We start from the raw sequence: 23,384 nt of genomic DNA, 5'->3' as shown, positions 1-23,384 counted from the left end.
CCTCCAATGGCCGCCGTGGCCAGTGTGCTGCGGCTGGCACACCACGCTGATCTGATGGCAGGAGCCAGGTAGGTGCTTCCCCTGGTCTCCCGTGGGGTGCAGGGCCCAAGCACTTGGGCCATCCTCCACTGCACTCCCCAGCCACAGCAGAGAGCTGGCCTGGAAGAGGGGCAACCGGGACAGAATCCGGCGCCCCAACTGGGACTAGAACCCGGTGTGCTGGCGCTGCAAGGCGGAGGATTAGCCTAGTGAGCCGCGGCGCCGGCCTATATTTCTGTTTCTAAAACAGCATTAACCCCATGTGAGCAAAAGGGAAAAAAAGCTTTCACAAAAAATGTCTGGAAATTTTACTGTAATGTTTTATTGTGGTATCTAAATGTGTTTAGATGATGCTCTGCAATATTTAAGAATCTTAAAGCCACTAACCTTAATATTGAAATGGTCAATAGCTGTTCCTTTATTTAGTTTTCATTATCACATTTGGATCAAGTATAACATGAATAATGACTGATAAATAAATATAACTCAAACAGTGTATAGTGAATCTGTTTTGAATAATTTAATGTTTAATGACAATCATTGTTTTGGTACACGATAACTATACATAACAGGTAGACAGCTTACATAAGGAATCCATAATTAGACTTCTTCCATACAAACCAAATAATGGGTCTCATTCTTTGCTCTGACACTTTTCCTGTATCATACTGACAATTTTCCTAATATCACAAACTGTTTTATCTTTGTCTTTTTCATGCACGCTTCACTGACACATAAAAAATTAAATGTCTGTATCTTTAGGATAACAACTGCCTGAGTTCCTTGGTTCCCAAATCTTGAAAATTCACCAGTGAAATCTCCTGAGAGTTCCTGGGCTTCTCTTCCTTTCTGTTACCTGGCTGGAAGAATTCATGTTAGAGACAGGAGCAGCATTTTAGCTGTGAATGGACTTAGGGAACTGCAGATGTTGAAGGGCAAAGATAGGATCCTGTGTTGGTGGCCTCTGGGTCCATGATGGCTGGGGCATCAGAAACAGCCCTGAGGAGAGAAGGTTGGAGGTTAAGGGAGACTGGGGGGTGGGGAACACTCTACCTGACATTTCCTGGGCTTGGAATCATTTCACTCTGTTATCTCTGAACTCTGCATAAAATCTTACAAAAAGAAACTTTCACCCCGCCAGTGAAAATAGAGACTTAACACTATAAATATCTGACATGGATTGGTCTAAGTATATTATAGTCAACCCATAAGGCTCCCCAAGCATCCTTCTTTTGGTTATAGAAATCAGCGACAAAACAGGCACAAGGAAGAAACCTGGGCAGGGTTGGGTGTCTCAGAAAGAAAAGGCAACAGAAAGGGGAAGCCAAAGAGCTTCCATAATTCTCCAGAATGTGAAGGTGTTTTAGAACACAAAGGTGCTTGTGAATACCAAGGGCTTTTCTGCTTCTGCCTCATTTTGTTCTTGCAGCTCTATGAAGTAGAAAAAGTGTCACCGCCAGTTAACAAAAGAAAAATAGAGGCTTGGAAAAGGATCTATGACTTCCCAGTCATTACAGAAACAGTCACCATGAGGGCTGAAAGAAGCTCCAATGCAGGCATCCACCTCTAAGTCTCATTTATTTGCTATTATTCTGCTTCTCCACCTTCTCTGATTTTATGATTATAGCACAGAGCCCATTTGCAAGAAACTATAACGCCTAACTCTAATAGAGCACTAAAAATTACATTACAGTGCCCGATTAACAACTTAATATCCAAGGGAGAAGATATGATTTTAAAGTAAATTTCTCATTCAATTTAGCAATAAACAGAAAGTCACATAATACTGACTGCATGGGGAAAAACTGTTAATCAATAGAAATGAGTTCTGTATGGCTTGGTTTAGTAACTTTTCAAAATTGTAATTTCATGTATAATGCCATTTTCAGTGGAAAAATGATTTGCTCTCTTCGTGTCGACCGCTGAAGAATAAAAAAAATCTTTGAACTTTGTTCAGAATCACTTCCTCTTTGGAATACAAATGAATGGCATTCATTATGAAGATATTGATACAATTAATGGCCACTGCTTATAGCAGAATTCTTAGAAAGTTCAGAACTAAAGAGAGTAAGATGTCGTTTGAGATTTCTTTTCTCCTCAGGCTGTTCACATAATTTGACTTCAATGTTGCCATCACTGAATGCTTCTCCTTTGCTCTCTTCCACTGGGTTCTCTCTCTTGGAAAACTTTGCTTTCTTCTGCATCAAGGCAATTTCTGGATTTTCACGCCTTCGTGCTGGAGAGAAGGTTTCTTTTACAATGCAATAACAAACTGCAGACAAAAAATTCTTCTTGAAGTTTTCATTCATAAATGCATAGACAATGGGATTGCAGATGGAGTTGGAAAATCCAATTATTTGCACTATAGCAAAAATCATCTTGATTGTGACATCATCATATTCCTTTTCAAGATTACCTGAAGTAAAGAAACACTTTAGAACTCATATTGGTTTTAATGAACATAGAATACAATTTCAGCATATCATCTGTTTTTACCAAAAACTTACCCTTGTACAAGGGGTTAAAAATGTGGAAAGTTTTCAAGAGCATTTTGAGAGAGGCACTTGATGTCTCAACAAAAATAACCTTTAGGATGAGTCTTCATAGTTAGACAATCTAGGCTTATAAGGATAGCCTGGTGCCTGGCACATATTAGGGTCATAATATTTTTTAAAAAGATTTATTTTATTTATCTGAAAGGCAGAGTTACACACAGAAAGAGAGAGAGAGAAAGAGAGAGAGAGAAATAGAAAAAGAGAGTTTGGTCTTCCATCTGCTGGTTCACTGCCAAATGGCTAGAACAGCTGTGCTGTGCTATGTCAGTCAGGAACCAGGAGCTTATCCCGCGTCTCCCATGTAGGTGCAGGAGCCCAAGCTCTTGGACCATCCTCATCTGCTTTCACAGGCGCATTATCAGGGAGCTGGATCGAAAGTGGAGCAGCTAGGACTAGAACCGGTGCCCATATAGGATGCCAGCGTTGCAGGCAGAGGCTTTATCCACTACACCTTAATGCCAACCCTAGGAGGCATAGCATTTGAACTGGATGACTCCAAGCTTCATGTAAACTGTAAGTCACAGTCACCTTTCAAATGTTCATTTGCATTACAGAAACACAATCACGTCGAGGGCCATGTTATTAGAGAGAATGCATTGCAGGTCAGACTGAAACCAAAGTGTATGATTAAATTCATATGATTCCAGTCAGAGTTTTAAATAGGGAACATATATAAGATGTTACACCTTCCCAGTATTTAAATAGCTGAGGGAGAACAGAAGGAGAAACCTGGGAGAAGAATCTCAAAGCTTTTCTTTACTTTGTAATTAGTAAAGGTTTAGTCATATTGTTCATAATTATTTACCCCGCAATGAACTGTTGATCTTGAAAAAAAGATGGGAACATTAGGTATCTGATATTTGATTATTCAAATGAATAACAACAAGTTCCACTAATTCATTGTCCATTCTAGCAGGAAATGAACTAGAATGTTTATCAAGTGAGAACGACAAGTACTCACTGTATTCATTCATCATGTGAACAACATGGAAAGGTGCCCAGCACACTGCAAAGAGAGCCACCACTGTCACCATCATAATGACAGCCCGCTTCTTCTTCCTAGACCCAGAAGCAGGTATTGTATTGGTTAAACTGATTATAGAGCTATCGAATAAATATAGAGCCTAGTCTACTTAACCATACTTTTTCACATATAAAAGTTTATGATAGGCGAATTGTGGACCATTCATCATGTTTTCCCATTGCTATTACCCTCATCCTTATATTTCTTACATCATGAATATTTCAAGGATAGGGTACACTGCAGGTCTGGCATGCCACTGAATGCTTGGCATGGATGATGTTATTCACCTTCCCAAGGAACCATTTGGTAGATGCAAAAGCTGCGATGCACACACAGTTGTAAAATCAGAAGGCTACTAAAAACATGTTCCTGGGATTTGAATTTAGGCAGTCTAACTTCAGTGACTAAGCTTTTATTAGCTTTATATTGGAGAACATGCATGTCTGTGATAGCAAAATAGCAACACTATGAGAAGCCTCATAGTAGAGTTAAAATGCAATCCACTTTCTACATCTAAATAATATGATTAACCAGAGACTTAATTTTATCAAACATTCTTATAAAGGAAATTTACATTTACAAGGGATCTATACATTTGCATGATGCTTTAAGTTTACAAAAGCTCCCACTCATTCTCTCTTATTTCAAAATGATGGCTTTTTCTTCTGAGGAGCTGGGAGCACTAACTCAATAGCCCTGAGGTCCCTGTACACTAAGAGGGAGGCTTTCTTTATACCAACTGAGCACTAGAGGTCACTGCACACTTGAAGAAATCATAAAATCCCATCAAATCACTAGACTTCATCTAGGGTTTTGTTTATAATAGGCACTCGTCATAGATAATAAAATAAACTATATGGACCACATGAACCATAGCAGCACACTATGTTTTAAAACTGCAATTCATGAAGAAGATCGGAAACAAAATAAAAATAAAATATATCAATAATAAGAATTTGAAATGAATGGCATGCTGTGACTCTCAGAGGATTAGCCAGCATACAATCTCACGTACTTTGGCATCATCCTTGGTTGGGATGAAGTAAGAACGGATGTTATGGTCCCTGGGATATATAAGGAAAGCAGAGATCTTGGTAACAAGACTGATCTATATCTGATGGCGATGAATGGCAGAGAGGAGACCGACACAGGACCGCAGAGTCCTGACAACAGCCCACAGAGCTTCCTTCCATGTTCTATTTATATACAGAAGAAAATGCAACCCTGTTCTACATTCCAAGTAAGTTCCTCTCTCTAGCTATCACATCCCCTTTGATTTAGAAGCTGATGATCTTATCCCTTTTTCCTGCCACACAAAACCCTCAAGGGTTTCAAGTCAGTCCATGCTGTCAGCATGAATTACAAATGATGCTCTGAATAAATTATTTAGGAGTTCTGAGATCCCTTGCAACCATCCCTTCCACAAAAACTCATTAAAACTATTTTGAACACAGGTGAATCTTCCATTAGACATACCTGGCTATCTTGGACATTTCTTTCCCATGGATAGTTCGAAGCACTGAGCCATCCCCCACTCTTTTCTTTATCCAAAGTTCATAACCGATTTTACTGTACAGAATGAGCATCACCATAAGGGGCAGGAGGAAGAGAATAACAAGGATGAAGGTGGTATAGATTTTCTGGTGCACAGGGCTGGTCCACTCTTCCAAGCAGCAGATGTGTTCTTTTTCATATAGGAAGTCATACTTAATCTTTGTAAAAAGAATAATCCAATTAAGAACCAGTAGTTAGCATCAAAACACAGAAAACAGTCAAGTGTTATTGTAATGCAGCATTTTTAAGTCATTTCAAATTTGCCATGGGTATGTGCAGCTTTAACTTGTTAACCAGAGAGTATATTTCTAGAACCCCCACAGACACCAAAACCTATAGATGCTCAAGTCCCTTAGCAAAATGGTATAATATTTGCATATAACCTATAAATATTCTCCCACATACTTCAAAACATCTGTAGAGGGGCTGGCACTGTGGTGCAGCAGATAAAGCTGCTGCCTGCAATGCCAGCATCCCATATGGACGCCAGTTTGAATCCCTGCTGCACCACTTCTGATACAGCTCCCAACTAATACGCCTGGGAAAACTGCAGAAGATGGCTCAAGATCTTGGGCCCCTGCAGCCTCATGGGAGACCCAGATGAAGTTCCTGCTCTTGGCTTCAGATTGGCCCAGCTCCAGGAATTGTGGTCATTTGGGGAGTGAACCAATGGATGGAAGATCTCTCTCTCTCTCTCTCTCGCTCTCGCTCTCTCTCTCATTGCCTTTCAAATAAATAAATAAATAAATCTTTATTTTAAAAAAATCAGTAGATTAGTGATAAATTTATCAAAACTACTGTCCTTTTTATCACTCTGGAACTTTCCAGATGAATACTTAGATTTTAGAGATATTACTGCCTATAACCCCAATTTTATTACTAATATCCAATATTCAGTTTTATCACCAATATTCAATTTAAATTGAATGAGGGGGAGAAACTTTCTGGTCACTCATCAAAGGTAAGAAAATTCTAGGTATTATTTACAATACAACTATTTACAACAATACAATCAAGAAAACATATTGTAAAATAATTTCAAGCTCCAATTTCCCTAGGAATAGGATGTTAAGATTAAACTCTTCCTGACTCCACGTAGGCAGAGTCTACAACAGGCCCATGACGATAGAGGTCAAGTACTGACACATCCCAAAGCCTAATGCCAGACTGGTAGTCTCCACACACAGGATTACATAGACCTTGGGACAAGCCCAGACTTTCCAAGTACACTCAGATGGTTTCATGGAAACCAAATTCAGATCCTCTATTTCCAAGTACATGCTTCTTTAAAGTTCTCCTGCCTAAGTCAGTGCTGCAGGTTGAGGCATCAGGCTGAGGTTCCATTCTTACTTCCTCTTTCATAATCATCCTCCTAACTTAGACATTGGACTGCACATTTTAATAACAAAATTAGTGCTATTCTTGTGACTGAAAGTGACCCAAGGAATTGTTGTCTGAATGACTGGAGAAGCTATAGGGTGTGCTCTAGGTTTCATCATAATATTTTATCTTGAGGATAAGAAAGTCCTCAGAGGACATTTTTATAGGTAGCAAGGGATGTTAGAAAGTTGCTTTTTGCTTTCACCTACAAGCTTACAGCTCATTCAGTATACCACTTAAATTTTTAAAAACTGAAGCTACTTTTAAAATGCACTCTTACTTGACAGCTCACTTTTTGATGGGCATAGCATGCCCAGGAGGGTTTCACAGTTGCCTATTTCTATTTCAAAAGTTACAAAGGAACATGTCATTAGATAAATTATCTCAGCAGGTATCAGAGCAACCCCATAATGTCTTTGAAGACTACTAACTGTGCAAGACCACCCAAGCAAGACAGCTTAAGGTAATCACCAATGGACAGGCTGAGCCACTTAAAGCCCACAGTCCTGCCTTAATTGTGAATCTTCATGCGTGGTTGGGCCCATGTAATGAAGGTTTGAAAAAGGGAAGAGGTCAAATAAGATGATCTTCTGAAACATTTCCAATCTGAATTTAAGTTGTCAGGGAATAGGAAAGAAATAGGGGGAAAAGGGAATTATGAAGGAGAAACAACTAACAAGTAGACAATTTATTATGAATTTCTATGCCACTTAAAATAACAAAAGAATCCAGAGCAATAATTGAACTCTTAAAATATAGCAAAACATTAAAGGTAATTAAGAAAAGGCTTCTCACTTGCAGGTAAATGTAGGAACTGACCTTGGTACTTTTAGTAAGTTTTATTTTAAGCATTAAGGTCTTAATACCAAGGAGGTCTAGATTAAAGTGGAGGGGAAAAATTTCCAAAACAAATTATATTATTCTATCTGAAAGACCACCAGTGAAACAACTGAGGTTATACAATTTTTTTTTCTTTTTGACAGGCAGAGTGGACAGTGAGGGAGAGAGAGATAGAGAAAAAGGTCTTCCTTTGCCGTTGGTTCACCCTCCAATGGCCGCTGCGGCCGGCGCGCTGTGGCCGGCGCACCGTGCTGATCCGATGGCAGGAGCCAGGTACTTCTCCTGGTCTCCCATGGGGTGCAGGGCCCACGCACTTGGGCCATCCTCCACTGCACTCCCTGGCCACAGCAGAGAGCTGGCCTGGAAGAGGGGCAACCGGGACAGAATCTGGCGCCCCAACTGGGACTAGAACCCGGTGTGCCGGCGCCGCTAGGTGGAGGATTAGCCTAGTGAGCCGCGGTGGCGGCCAACAATTTTTTGTAATGCTCTTGCTGGAAGGAAAATTATTATAATTAAGGAGTATAATGATTATAATTAAGAAGTATAGGAGACTATTTCAATAATATGATTATCAATCCCAGTCCTCAGTCTACCTCAAGTTGTTGCACATGCCACATGGGTGATCCTACGATGACTGCCACCAACCAGACCACACCTGCAAAAAATGAAAATTTTCATCATATAACTGAAAATTATCAGTATATATAATATACAGATACTTATTTCTGTAACTGTGAGCACTCCCTGTATTCAGTGCACTCTGTAACCTCTGCCCAACAGTAACACAATGTTTTCCTCATGGGCTCTTGCTTCCATTCTCTCACTATCTTAAAAACTGCTGCTGGAATAGTCTTTCTAAAAAAACATTTGTAAAACACATAGAGGTACATTTGCTGATTCCATTTCCCTTGGGTAAATTCCCAAGAGTTGGATGGCTGGGTCATATGGTAGGCTTATATTCATGTTTTTGAGGTATCTCCATACTGTATTCTACCGTGGCTTTACCAGTTTACATTCCCACCAACAGTGGGTAAGGATACCTCTTTCCCCACATCCTCTCCAGCAATTGTTTTTTGTCTATTTCTGTATGAAAGCCATTCTAACGGGAGTGAGGTGAAACCTCACTGGGGTTTTGATTTGCATATCTCCGAAGGCTAGTGATCCTGAGCATTTTTTCATGTGTCTATTGGCCATTTGGATTTCCTCTTACAAAAAATGTCTAAGTCCTTTGCCTATTTCTTACTGGGTTGTTTTGTTGTTGTTGAGTTTCTTGATCTCTTTATAAATTCTGGTTGTGCACTTACTCCTCATGTAGGATCTTTGTCCTTAGTGTGCTGTACATTGAGATCTAATGCTATAACTAGTACTCAAACAGTATTTTTCACTTTATGTTTCTGTGTGGGAGCAAACTGTTGAAATCTTTACTTAATGTATGCTAAACTGATCTTCTGTATATAAAGAGAAACGAAAATGAATCTTGATGTGAATGGAAGGGGAGAGGGAGTGGGAAAGGGGAGGGTTGCGGGTGGGAGGGACGTTATGGGGGGGAAGCCATTGTAATTCATAAGCTGTACTTTGGAAATTTATATTCATTAAATAAAAGTTTAAAAAAAAATTCTGGTTGTCAATCCTTTATCAGTTGTATAGCTTGCAAATAGTTTTTCCCATTCTGTCAGTTGCCTCTTCACTTTGCTGATTGTTTCTTTTTGCAGTACAGAAGCTTCTCATTTTGATGTAATCCCATTTGTTGATTTTGGCTTTGATTGCCTATGCCTCTGGGGTCTTTTCCAAGAACTCTTTGTCTATGCTAATGTCTTATAGGCTTTATCACAATTCACAATAGCAAAGACATGGAACCAACCCAAATGCCCATCAACTGAAGACCAGATACAGAAATTATGCAATAAATATACCATGGAATACTACACAGTAGTAAAAAATGAAATCTTGTCATTTACAACAGATGGATGAAGCTGGAAAACATCATATTTAGTGAAACAAGCCAGTCCAATAGGGACAAATACTGTATGTTCTCCCTGACCTGTGATAACAAATAGAGTACCTAAATTTAATCTGTAGAAGTGAAATTGAGACTTTGAGAAACAATGACATTTAATAGCCTATGCCTAGACTGTTGAGGAACAGTTTTGTTTTTTGTATTTTTTATTTCCCCCCTTTTTCATTTATTTTATCTTATTTTACTTACATTTTTCTTATTTCATATTAATTGTTGAACTCCTTCCTTAACATAGAGTTAACCATATGTGTATAAAATTAAATGAAAATAGATCTCAATTAAAAATAAGAGTCAGAATAAGAGAGGGAAGAGGAAGGGAAGCAGGAGTGTGGGCACAGAAGGAAGAATCACCATGACCTTAAAGTTGTAATTGTGAAATGTATGAAGTTTGTAACTGTAAAGCAGTATAATTCTGCACAAATTCCTATGGACTTACTTTTAAGGGAACAGCTTAAAAACTTGCCATGGGACCACAAATCCCCTTAAGCTAGGTAGTAAAAACAGCATTCTAAGTGTTACAGAGATCATATGGATAGGATTAAGTGTTAAAGCAATCATATAGATAGGATCAAGTGTTCAAATGATCATATAAACAGGATAAATGGTTGGTAATAATAATAGACAGAATTATAAAGGAGTGAACTTCCAACATGGGAAGCCATCCATATAGCAGACTCATAGGATGACAAACACCTTAATTAGCACTCTGACCTCAGAATCATCCCTTTTTTTTTTTTTTAACAGGCAGAGTGGACAGTGAGAGAGACAGAGAAAGGTCTTCCTTTGCCATTGGTTCACTTTCCAATGGCCTCCGCGGCCGGCGCACTGCAGCCGGTGCGCAGCGGCCGGCGCACCTCACTGATCCAAAGCCAGGAGCCAGGTGCTTCTCCTGGTCTCCTATGGGATGCAGGGCCCAAGCACTTGGGCCATCCTCCATTGCACTGCCTAGCCACAGCAGAGAGCTGGCCTGGAAGAGGGGCAACTGCGACAGAATCCAGCGCCCTGACCGGGACTAGAACCCGGTGTGCCGTCACCGCAAGGCGGAGGATTAGCCTAGTGAACCACAGTGCCGGCCTAGAATCATCCCTTAAAGCATTCTGGTCTGTCTGAAAAGCCCAGGGGAGCATTTCAGGCATAGAAAGCCAAGACACTGAGGCAAAAATGTTCTACATGAAGGAACTCTTCTTTCCCATTGGAAAGAAACAGCCACCAAAGAAGGATGTACTTTCCTCTGAAGGGAGGAGAGAGCTTCTACTTTGCCTATGGCCCTGTAAAAATACTGAAGAAGTTTGTGGAATCAAGAGGCTTCCAGGGCCTAGGCAGCTCTTGTCAAGAGCCTTAGGTAATCACTGATGTCATACAGAAGAGTGTTAACTATTAAATAAACACAGGAGTCGCTGTGCTCTAACTTCCCATTCAGGACCTCTGTCTTCAAAAAGCTGTATTATGAGACTTAATAGTAAAAGTAATTCTCAAAGAATTACTTCATTTTAGTGTATTAAATGGAGGATATTCTTATGTCACACAAATTATATATAAGTACTCACAAAAGATGTATCATTCTTGGGTTCCTCTTTAAAGATAATTAAGTTTCAAAAAAAAAAAGAAAAGAAAAGAAAAGAAAAGAAAAGCTAAATTACTACTGGTATGTAGTGACTTTGAACAGTCCTTGTCTGGACTGTTGAGAAATAGCTTTTGTTCTTGTTTTTGTTTGTTTGTTTGGTTTTGTTTTTAGGGATTTTATGTTTTTGTTTGTTTTGATTTTTTTCTTTCTTTTTCTCTCTCATACAAAGTGCTGAAATTTTTACCTAGAATAGAGTTAGCCTTCTGTGTATAAAGTTAAATGAAAATAGATATTAGTGAAAAACAAGACTGAGAACAGGAGCGGGGAGAGAAAGAGTGGTGGGAGTGTGGGTGGGAGGGTGGGTACAGTAGGAAGGATTACTATGTACCTAAAGCTGTATTTATGAAATGTATGTAAATAAAAATGCATTTGTACACTTGAAACTCTTTAATTATGTTCTAGGAGAACTACTTATGGCATAAAACTAAATCCCAAGGCTTTGTCCATGGGATTCTCTACAATTTCATTTGCCTCCCTCTCTCCTATTTCAGTTCATCCCACTCCAGTACTTTACTGAAAGACCTAACAGCATTTGATTCAATGAATGTACTGTGCTACTCCATGCCATCTACCCTGCTTTTACTATCGATTGGCCAGTCCACACCCATTGTCTACCTATATATTCATCTTGCAGGTTGTGGCTCAAGAGTCACCTTCTCTAGGGAACCCTTGCAGGCTATACCATTCCCAAGTGAACATGTGCCCTCCAGTGAAGCACCTTTATTACTCTTGCTCATTTCTTCGTAACTTCCTCTGAACTCCTTGAGGGCAAGGACAATGGCATTTATTATTTGTTTGCTTCTTCAAATAAGATTTCAAGGAAAATTCCCAGTCCTCAGCAAGAGCCCATCCATGTTTCTTAAATGAATAACTTCTAAACATGACAAAGACCAGCCTACACCATTTTTTTAAAAAATATATTTTTTATTTGAAAGGCAGAGTTATAGATAGTCAGCATCAGAGCCAGTGATAGAGAGAGGTCTTCCATCAGCTGGTTCACTCCCCAGATGGCCACAATGGCCGGAGCTAGGCTGATCCAAAGCCAGGAGCCAGGAGTTTCTTCTGGGTCTCCCACATGGGTGCAGGGGCCCAAGGACTTGGGCTATCTTCTGCTTTCCCAGGTCATAGCAGAGAGCTGGGTCAGAAGTGGAGTGGCTGGGACTTGAATTGGTGCCCATATGGGATGTCAACACTGCAGGCGGCAGCTTTACTCGCTATGCCACAGTGCCATACCCATCACTTCTTTTTAAAATCCAAAATAAGCCAGTGTCAAAAAGACAAATGTCATATGTTTTCTGTGATGTGTGGAAGTTAATACAGAATACCAAAAAACTGCATAGGAATGAAATGGTCATTTTTGGAATATGATTGTCATTTTAGCACTTGTTTACACCCCTATGGAACTGCGGTCTTCCTACTTTTTATTCATTGGATATGATTATTGGTGAATTAAGCCTGTGAGTATTTGTCTTTGCAGAAATTAAAGAAGAGAGGGAGGGAGGAAGGAGGATCGGTAGAGAAGATGAGTGAGAGAAGTGTGGTTGTTTTCTTAGAGCTGTACCTCTCATATGCATAAAATTGTTTTTTTTTAACATTAATCAAAATTTTTAAAAATCCAAACTGCAGTGTTCTTCAACATCAAAATATGGGAATTGCTTTATCTGGAAAATAAATACAAATAACTTCAGAAACTAGGTGCTCTTTCCACATTCCCTATCCTCTACAAGTTGAGAGGAGTTGCTCTAATGATGTGCTCTTGACAAAGTAAAAAATAATTTGGGGCCAATGCTGTGGCACAGTGGCCTAATGCCCTGGCCTGAAGCACAGGCATCCCTTATGGGCACCGGTTCGAGACCCAGCTGCTCCGCTTCTGATCCAGCTCTCTGTTATGGCCTGGGAAAGCAGTAGAAGACAGCCCAAGTCATTGGGCCCCTGAACCCATGTGGTAGATCCGGAAGAAGAAGCTCCTGGCTCCTGGCTCTTGGCTTCAGATTGGTGCAGCTCTGGCCATTGTGGCCAACTGGGGAGTGAACCATCAGATGGAAGACCCCCCCCCCCCCCGCCTCTCCTCTGTCTGTGTAACTCTTACTGTCAAATAAATAAATAAATCTTTTTAAAAAATGAAATTAAGTTCCATGGGGCATTCAACCTATGAATCATCACAAACCAAGAGGAAGACAAAACCAAGAACACCAATTTTGATTTAGGGGAAATTTTCTCAGCTCAAATTCTACTCGTTCTTTCTATATTGGGTGGAATTATCTAGCAAACAATGCATTGTTTTTGGATTTCCAGGACTTGAGTCTCAAATTAGCCATAATTAAGATTTATTATAAAGAAATACATAACTGGCAGTGTCTAGGTAAAGTCAACAAGATCCAATGATCCTGGATCAGTGAGCACATAAGTCAGTTTCCTCTCTCTCTCCCTCTCACCCCTTTCTTTTCTTTCTTTCTTTCTTTTTTTTTTTTTTTTTTTTGAGAGGCAGAGTGGACAGTGAGAGAGAGAGAGGGAAAGGTCTTCCTTTGCCATTGGTTCACCCTCCAATGGCCGCCGCGGCTGGCGCACCGCGCTGATCCGATGGCAGGAGCCAGGTACTTCTCCTGGTCTCCCATGGGGTGCAGGGCCCAAGCACTTGGGCCATCCTCCCCTGCACTCCCTGGCCACAGCAGAGAGCTGGCCTGGAAGAGGGGCAACCGGGACAGTATCCGGTGCCCCAACCGGGACTAGAACCCGGTGTGCCGGCACCGCAAGGCAGAGGATTAGCTTAGTGAGCTGCGGCGCAGGCCTCTCACCCCTTTCACACTCTCTCTGTCATCATATACAATCATGCAGAGTTGTTAGGTCCAATCATTTTTTTAATCATTAGTACAAACTCTGGAGGCACAGAGTATAACTGACCTAACTCACTGCCAACCCTCCTAGGCCCCTAACTGTCCAGTGTCAGCCTGTCTAGGGCTGGATGGACATGATCGTGCCATCAGTGGTCACTTCTGATCACTCTATTTGAAAGACAGAGTTTCAGAGAGAGGTAAAGCCAGAGACAGAGGTCTTCTATCCACTGGTTCACTCCCCAAATGACCATAATGGCCAGAGCTGAGCTGATCTGAAGCCAGGGACCTGGAGCTTCTTCCAGGTCTCCCACACGGGTGCAGGGGCCCAAGGACTTGGGCCATCTCCCACTGCTTTCCCAGGCCATAGCAGAGAGTTGGATTGGAAATGGAACAGCTGGACCCAAACCAGTGCTCGGATGGGATGCTCAGATGGCATACCTCCGCTGCAAGGTCTGGGGCATGACATACAGACTTTCAGGACTGAGTGCCAGTGTAACACAGGTGGCAGGAAACAATGGACAAGAGGCCCTGGGAGGAGATGGGTCTACTTTATTTTAAAGCCTTCTTGTCTTCCTATGACTTTTGTGAGTAGGAACCACTTTGACCGTCTATTAACAACTTTGCTTTTAGATGCTGAAACCCTCTTTCTTTAATTCTCTTTTGGTTTTTAATAACTCCTCTCCTGCATGCATTCCTTTCCTTATCCACTTTTCACAACCACAGGCAGTTTTCAGATGTTCTGATGCTAGAAGGATTTCAATTATTAAAAGGTCAGAAATCTTTGAATTATTTTGCAGGGAAGATGTGTCACAAATTTGAAAATGATTGACCAACACTCACAATTCCCCCCTACTGATTTACCAATTCATTTCAAACTAAAAATGAATTTGGCATCGCAAAGCCTTTGGAGGTTCTTATGGTAACTAAAATCCAATCAGTGCTGGTTGAATTCTTACAGAAGAATTAAATGTTTATTCTTTTTCTCCAGTAGGATAGAAAAAAAATGCTTTCTTTGATCATTACATTAGTTGCTTACTATCTTCTAATTACTTGGCTATAACTAATTTAAATCACAGTGAAGCACAATAGGTTTTTGATGACTCAATTGTAATTACTGAAATAAAAATGTTTCCATTTTTCTGTGCAAGGCTTTAGGACTTTGCTTCAAATTTGTCATTTGCCATAAAATATGTGTTCATCATGACTTGCTGAATCAGAAACATGGCAAGCTGAGGATCCACAAATGCCTGAAGCAAAATTATGAAGTGGGTGGTATTATCTTTGTCAAGCATCTCCTGAGGTTAGTACCTAATATCCTCACACATTCTGTGACCTTGTGGTATTATACACTTACCACCAGGCCTATCTTTGGTCAGCACTCCTATTTTCTACATTTTAAATTACATTTCTTGTCCCACTGTCAGCATATACCTCCCTTGGTTAGCTTAGAGCCTTCTGATCCCAGGAGGGAAGTTTAGTAATCATACTGAAAGTTAATGTGGGTTGGTGCTGCAGCTCACTTGTCTAATCCTCTGCTTGTGGCACCAGCACCCCGGGTTCTAGTCCCGGTCGGGGCGCCGGATTCTGTCCTGGTTGCCCCTCTTCCAGGCCAGCTCTCTGTTGTGGCCAGGGAGTGCAGTGGAGGATGGCCCAAGTGCTTGGGCCCTGCACCCACATAGGAGACCAGAAGGAAGCACCTGGCTCCTGGCTTCGGATCCGCGCAGTGGGCCAGCCGAAGCAGCCATTTGAGGGGTGAACCAATGGAAGGAAGACCTTCCTCTCTGTCTCTCTGGCTCTCACTGTCTAACTCTGCCTGTCAGAAAAAAAAAAGAAAGTTAATGTGGGGTCAGCACTGTGGTGCAGCTGGTTAAAGCAGGGCTTGCGCTGTGGTATAGCGAGCAGGTAAAGCTGCCACATGCAGTGCCAGCATCCCATCTGAGCACTGGTTTGGGTCCAGCTGTTCCATTTCCAATCCAACTCTCTGCTATGGCCTGGGAAAGCAGTGGGAGATGGCCCAAGTCCTTGGGCCCCTGCACCCGTGTGGGAGACCTGGAAGAAGCTCCAGGTCCCTGGCTTCAGATCAGCTCAGCTCTGGCCATTATGGTCATTTGGGGAGTGAACCAGTGGATAGAAGACCTCTGTCTCTGGCTCTACCTCTCTCTGAAACTCTTTCAAATAAATAAAATAAATCTTGTTTTTAAAGAGAAAGGAGAGGCAGAGAGAGAGAGAGGTCTCCATCTGCTGTTTCACTCCCTAGATGGCCACAATGGCCAGAGCTGCGCTAATCTGAAGCCAGGAACCAGGACCTTCTTCTGGGTCTCCCACGCGGATGCAGAGGCCCAAGGACTTGGGCCATCTTCTACTGTTTTCTCAAGCCATAGCAGAGAGCTGGATCAGAAGAGGAGCAGCCAAGACTAGAACCAGCACCCATATGGGATGCTGGCGCTTCAGGCCAGGGTGTTAACCCGCTGCACCATAGCACTGGCTCCTAAAATAAATCTTACAAAGTAAAGTTAATGTGGCAATAACACTAGTGGTGGGTTATCATAGATTTGCTGAATAAAGTTCTTAAAAATTTAAAACAAACTGAAGAAGTACACACAAAATCATAGATTTTCAGTACCAGTGTAGGTCTAAAGGAGTCCAATAAAGAGAGAACTGAAACTCTCAAATTACACCCCAATGTCCATAAGCTAGACAAGAAGCTACTCTGCTCTGTGATAAATATGGTTCTTTTTGCTCTGCAGTGAAAAACAGCGTTGGCACTGAGAAGGGCACACCTGGTGGCCTCACCTAGCATTGTGAAAGCCCTTTGGTTGGTGTACTGCCACTTCATTTTAAAGGGGTGAACGAGTCCTTGGTGCCTTTCCACAGCAATGCAGGTCATAGTGAGAATTTCTGTTACAACAGCAGTAGACTGGACAAAGGGAACCATCTTGCAAATGAAGGCACCTATAGCGAAGAAAGAAGAAAAGTCATATATCAGAAAGAGTAAAATTTTTGTCTCTTTATAATGATCACAGTTAATTATGAGTTCTTGTTCAAAAGTTTCTGAACTATAATTATAGACACATTATAACTAGGATTTTAAGTTTCTAAATGTGTAACTGTGCACAATAAGGCAAATCAGATACATGAATATCTAGACACTGATGCTACATTTTCAAAAAATCAATGCGACTTTTGCTTGGGGAAGATCAAAGTAAGCATGAACTGAATGCCTGGTATCTAAACTACAAAAGTACCTCTGATCATTTTCCTGTTTTGGTACCCTGTCAAATTACAACAGAAGAATAATTCCCATCAAAAACTCCCAGATTTCTTTTTATTTTCTAATCCTTCTTTAACTTCCTGCTCAAGACTATATAAACTGATATTAACTGATTTTACTTCCTATAATGCCGAAATGTCAAGCTCCTGAATCTATCCTGCTCATCGCTCCAAATTAAACATCTCTGACTACAAGAGAACACTGAACTCAGAGAATATAAAGAATTAAGACAGCTCAGATGTCATGCAGTCCAAGTTTGCCCCCAAAGCAGGGGTGCTTTCTTCAATTTCTCTCAAAAAGGTTCTGCCAACTCTACTCAGATACCTCCAGAGGAAGCCTACTTGCTTGCATATTTCCTGCACAAGCATTTACGCAGCTTCTCCTTCTCATTCCAAGTAGGCATACTGTTCCTTAAGGTAACACTCTTATATCCTTTTTTTTTTATTTTTTTAAATTTATTTAATGAGCATAAATTTCCAAAGTACAGCTTATGGACCACAATAGCCTCCTCCCCCCACCCCGTGTCTTCCCTCCCATCCACAACGCTCCCCTCTCCCACTCCCTCTTCCCTTCCCCTTCACATCACAATTAATTTTCAATTATCTTTATATACAGAAGATCAATTTAGCGTATGTTAAGTAAAGATTACCACATTTTGCTCCCACACAGAAACATAAAGTGTAAAATACTATTTGAGTACTAGTTATAGCATTAATTAAACACCTAAGAGTAATTGTGTATTAATTACAGAGCTCAACCAATAGTTTTAAGTAGAATATAAAACGCATCTTTTGCATTGTTGTGGCTTCCCCCCGACCTCCCTCCCTCCCGTGGCCCTCCCCTCACCCACTTCCTCTCCCCTCTCCCCCCTTCATCACGTTTCATTTTCAGTTACCTTCATATACCGAAGATCAATTTAGTATATACTAAGCAGGGATTTCAACAGGTTGCACTCACACAACCGAACCAGGTATAGGGTATTGTTCGACTAGTAGTGTTGTTTTTGAGTTTCATAGATAAACATATTAAGGACAGAGATCCTGCGAAGGGAGCATGAACCCAGTGACTCCCGTTGTTGATTTAACAATTGGCACTCTTATTTATGACGTCAGCAATCACCCGAGACTCTTGCTATGAGCTGTCTAGGCTATGGAGGCCCCTTGAGTTCAGCAACTCTGAATTTGTTTAGTCAAGGCCATATCACAGTGGAGGTTCCTTCCTCCCTTCAGAGAAAGGCGCCTCTCTCCTTGATGGCCTGATCCTTCTGCTGGAGTGTTGTTCGCCAAGATCCTTCATTTAGATTGTTTTTTGCCACCATGTCATGGCTTTCCATGCCTGCGAGACTCTCATGGACCTTTTAGTCAGATCCGAATGTCCCAAGGGTTGATTCTGAGGCAGGAGTGCTGTTTTGGGCATTTGCCATTCTATGAGTCTGCTGTGTGACCTGCTTCCCCCGCAGGATCATTCTCAACCCTTTTGATTCTATCTTTCATTATTTGCTTACACTGGTCTTATTTGTGTACTCTCTTCGACACTTACCCTATCTTTTGGATCAGTTGTGTATTTATATTTGTCTCTTTACCAAGTGTGCTGGCATTGGAACCTGCCTCCTTGGTAAGATTGAGTTGAAATCCCCTGGCACATTTCCAGTTCCACCATTGGAGGTAGGTCTGATTGAATATGTGCCGTCCTATATATCTCCTCCCTCTCTTATTCCCACTCCCATGTTCCACAGAGATCAATTTCCTATTAATTTTTAAACGCTTAAGAATGGTTGTGCATTGATTGCAGAGTTCAACCAGTGGTCTTGTGTAGAGCATACCGAGCAACAACAACAACAACAACAAAAATACTAAAGGAACAAAATAGTAAGTTTTTCCTCAACAGTCTAGACAAGGGCTGCTCATGTCATTGTCTCTCATAGTGTCCATTTCACTTCAATGGGTATCATTGTAGGTGCTCGTTTAGTTGCCATCAATCAGGGAGAACATGTGATATTTATCCCTTTTGGACTGGCTTATTTCACTCAGCATGATGTTTTCCAGCTTCCTCCATTTTGTTGTGAATGCCCGGATTTCGTTGTTTTTTACTGCTGTATAGTGTTCCATAGAGTACATATCCCATAGTTTCTTTATCCAGTCATCCGTTGATGGACATTTAGGTTGATTCCATGTCTTAGCTATTGTGAATTGAGCTGCAACAAATATTGAGGTGCAAATGGCTTTTTTCACCCCTTTAATTCCATTTGGGTATATTCCAAGGAGTGGGATGGCTGGGTCCTGTGGTAGTGCTATGTTCAGGTTTCTGAGGACTCTCCAGACTGTCTTCCATAGTGGCTTTACCAGCTTGCATTCCCACCAACAGTGGATTAGTGTCCCCTTTTCTCCACATCCTCGCCAGCATCTGTTGTTGGTTGATTTCTGTATGTAAGCCAATCTAACTGGAGTGAGGTGGTATCTCATTGTGGTTTTGATCTGCATTTCCCTGATGGCTAGGGATCCTGAGCATTTTTTCATGTGCCTGTTGGCCATTTGGATTTCCTCTTTTGAAAAATGCCTGTTAAGGTCCTTGGCCCATTTTTTTATTGGGTTGTTTGTTTTGATTCTGTGGTGTTTTTTGATCATTGTGTAGATTCTAGTTGTTAATCCTTTATCTGTTGTGTAGTTTGCGAATAACGTCTCCCATTCTGTTGGTTGCCTCTTCGCTTTCCTGACTGTTTCCTTTGCTGTTAAGAAACTCTTCAATTTTAGGTAATCCCATTTGTTTATTTTATCTTTGATTACCCGTGCCTGTGGGGTCTTCTCCAGGAATTCTTCGCCTATTCCAATATCTTGAAGGGTTTCCCCTATGCTCTCAATTAGTTTCATGGTGTCGTGGCGCAACTCTAGTTCTTTGATCCATGTTGAGTGGATTTTTGTATAAGGTGTAAGGTAGGGGTCTTGCTTCATACTGCGGCATGTGGACATCCAGTTTTCCCAGCACCATTTGTTGAAGAGGCTGTCCTTGTTCCAGGGGTTGGTTTTAGGTCCTTTGTCAAATATGAGTTGGTTATAGATGTTTGGATTGATCTCCGGTGATTCTATTCTGTTCCATTGGTCTATCCATCTGTTTTTGTACCAGTACCAGGCTGTTTTGATTATAACTGCCCTGTAGTATGCTTTGAAGTCTGGAATTGTGATGCCTCCGGCCTTGTTTTTATTGTAAAGGATTGCTTTAGCTATTCTGGGTCTCCTGTTTCTCCATATGAATTTCAGCATCGTTTTTTCTAGGTCTTTGAAGAATGACTTTGGTATTTTGATTGGTATTGCATTGAACTTGTAAATTGCTTTTGGGAGAATGGACATTTTGATGATATTGATTCTTCCAATCCATGAGCATGGCAGGTTTTTCCATTTTTTTGTGTCGTCTTCTATTTCTTTCTTTAGTGTTTTGTAATTTTCATCATAGAGGTCTTTGACCTCCTTGGTTAAATTTATTCCAAGGTACTTTATTGTTTTTGTGGCTATTGTGAATGGGATTGATCTTAGTAGTTCTTCCTCGGCCCTGGCATTGTCTGTGTATACAAAGGCTGTTGATTTCTGAGCGTTGACTTTGTATCCTGCTACTTTACCAAACTCTTCTATGAGTTTCAGTAGCCTCTTATAGGAGTTTATTGGGTCCTCTATATATAGTATCATGTCATCTGCAAACAGGGATAGTTTGACTTCCTCCTTTCCCATTTGTATCCCTTTAATTTCTTTTTCTTGCCTGATGGCTCTGGCTAAGACTTCTAGGACTATATCGAATAGCAATGGTGAGAGTGGGCATCCCTGTCTGGTGCCAGTTCTCAATGGAAATGCCTCCAACTTTTCCCCATTCAATATGATGCTGGCCTTTGGTTTATCATAGATTGACTTAATTGTGTTGAGGAATGTTCCTTCTAGCCCCAATTTGCTTAGGGTTTTCATCATGAATGGGTGTTGTATTTTGTCAAATGCTTTCTCTGCATCTATTGAGATAACCATATGATTTTTGTTTCTCAATTTGTTAATGTGCTGGATTACGTTGATTGACTTTCGAATATTGAACCATCCCTGCATACCAGGGATAAATCCCACTTGGTCCAGGTGAATGATCTTTCTGATGTGTAGTTGGATTCGGTTTGCCAGAATTTTATTGAGTATTTTTGCATCTATGTTCATCAGGGAGATAGGTCTGTAGTTTTCTTTCTCTGCTGTGTCTTTTCCGGGCTTAGGAATTAAGGTGATATTGGCTTCGTAGAAGGAATTTGGGAGGATTCCCTCTCTTTCAATCGTTTGGAATAATTTGAGAAGAACTGGGGTTAGTTGTTCTCTAAATGCCTGGTAAAATTCGGCAGTGAAGCCATCCGGTCCTGGGCTCTTCTTTTTCGGTAGTGCGTTTATTACTGATTCAATTTCTTCCATGGTTATGGGTCTGTTTAGATTTTCTATATCTTCATGGCTCAGTTTAGGAAGGTTGCATTTGTCCAGGAATCTATCCATTTCTTCCAGGTTCCCCAATTTGTTAGCATACATCTCTTTGTAGTAGTTTCTGATGATTCTTTTTATTTCTATTGTGTCAGTTGTTACATTTCCATTACTATCTTTGATTTTACAGATTTGGGTCTTCTCTCTCCTTTTTTTGGTTAGTTGGGCCAATGGTGTGTCAATTTTGTTTATTTTTTCAAAGAACCAGCTCCTGGTTTTGTTGATCTTTTGTATTGTTTTTTTTGGTTTCAATTCTGCTTATTTCTTCTCTGATCTTTAGTATTTCTTTCCTCCTTTTGGATTTGGGCTTGATTTGCTGCTGTTTTTCTAGTTCCTTGAGGTGCATAGAGAGTTCATTTGTTTGGTTCCTTTCCAGCTTCTTGATGTAGGCACTAATTGCTATAAACTTTCCTCTTAGCACTGCTTTTGCTGTTTCCCACAGGTTTTGATAGGTTGTGTTATCATTTTCATTTGTTTCTAGAAATCTTTTGATTTCTCTTTTAATTTCTTCGATGACCCACTGTTCATTTAGGATCATGTTGTCCATTCTCCATATATTTGCATATGGTGTAGAGATTCTTGGGTTGTTGATTTCAAGTTTCACTGCACTATGGTCTGAGAAGCTGCATGGTATAGCTTCAATTTTTTTGAACTTGTTGAGGCTCCCTTTATGGCCTAGTATATGGTCAATCCTAGAGAATGTTCCATGTACTGGGGAGAAATACGTGAACTCTGTGTCTGTGGGGTGGAGGGTTCTGAAGATATCTATTAGGTCTATTTGGTCTATGGCGTCAATTAGCTCAGTTGTTTCCTTGTTGAATTTCTGTCTGGTTGATCTGTCCATTGGTGAGAGTGGGGTGTTGAAGTCCCCTGTTACTATTGTATTTGAGTCTATATCTCCCTTTAAATCCTTTAGTAATTCTTTCAGGTAGCCAGGCTCCCTGTAATTAGGTGCGTATACATTTATAATAGTAATGTCTTCCTGTTGGATAGATCCTTTAATCATTATATAGTGCCCTTCTCTGTCTCTTTTAATAGTTTTTATGTTAAAGTCTATTTTGTCCGATATTAGGATGGCCACACCAGCTCTTTTTTGATTTCCATTAGCTTGGAGTATCTTTTTCCATCCTTTCACTTTCAGTCTGCATGCATCTTTGCTGATGAGGTGTGTCTCCTGAAGGCAGCATATAGTTGGATCCTCTTGTTTTATCCAATCCGCTAGTCTGTGCCTCTTTGTCATGGAATTAAGACCATTCACATTCAGTGTGATTACTGTTAAGTACTGTCTTTTTCCCTTCATGTTTCCTGAAACGAGCTGTTTACGTATTTTGAACTTTGTTTGTGGGTTACTCTACATTCGCTTTTTTTTTGCAGTGAAGTTCTTGTTTTTGTATTTCTGTGTGCAGCACGTCTTTGAGCAAGTGTTGTAGGGTTGGACGCATGGATACAAATTCTTTCAGTTTCTGTTTGTCGTGGAAGATCTTTATTTCCCCTTCATTCACAAATGATAGCTTTGCAGGATATAGTATTCTAGGTTGGCATTGTTTGTCTTTTAAAACTTGGAATATATCATGCCATTGTCTCCTTGCCTGTAGTGTTTGCGATGAGAAGTCTGGGGTGAGTCTGATTGACTTACCCCTGAATGTGATTTGTCGCTTTTCTCTGGCACATTTTAGGATTTGTTCTTTGTGTGTCACTGAACTGAGTGTTGCCACAATGTGTCGTGGTGAATTTCTCTTCTGGTCTACTCTGTTTGGGG

At 40.8% G+C, this 23,384-nt stretch overlaps 1 protein-coding gene across 1 annotated transcript in view; it reads right to left on the bottom strand.

Annotated features, from left to right (window-relative positions):
- Positions 1–552: 552 nt before the first annotated feature.
- QRFPR (pyroglutamylated RFamide peptide receptor) overlaps positions 553–23,384 on the bottom strand; it is a 58,100-nt gene continuing 35,268 nt past the window's right edge. Inside the window, exons 2-6 of the mRNA XM_051819817.3 lie at positions 16,661–16,819; positions 7,986–8,047; positions 5,095–5,330; positions 3,556–3,653; positions 553–2,455 (exon numbers count right to left, since the gene is read on the bottom strand). Of these exons, the coding sequence (XP_051675777.1) occupies positions 2,055–2,455; positions 3,556–3,653; positions 5,095–5,330; positions 7,986–8,047; positions 16,661–16,819 (956 nt within the window). The 3' untranslated portion in view covers positions 553–2,054. The remainder of the gene's footprint in view (positions 2,456–3,555; positions 3,654–5,094; positions 5,331–7,985; positions 8,048–16,660; positions 16,820–23,384) is intronic.

The sequence above is a fragment of the Oryctolagus cuniculus genome, chromosome 8, assembly GCF_051225735.1.
Source record: "Oryctolagus cuniculus isolate XC-2025 breed Fujian yellow rabbit chromosome 8, ASM5122573v1, whole genome shotgun sequence".
Lineage (NCBI taxonomy): Eukaryota > Metazoa > Chordata > Mammalia > Lagomorpha > Leporidae > Oryctolagus > Oryctolagus cuniculus.
The sequence above is the reverse complement of the archived record's forward strand: the minus strand, read 5'-3'. Positions and strand labels throughout refer to the sequence as shown.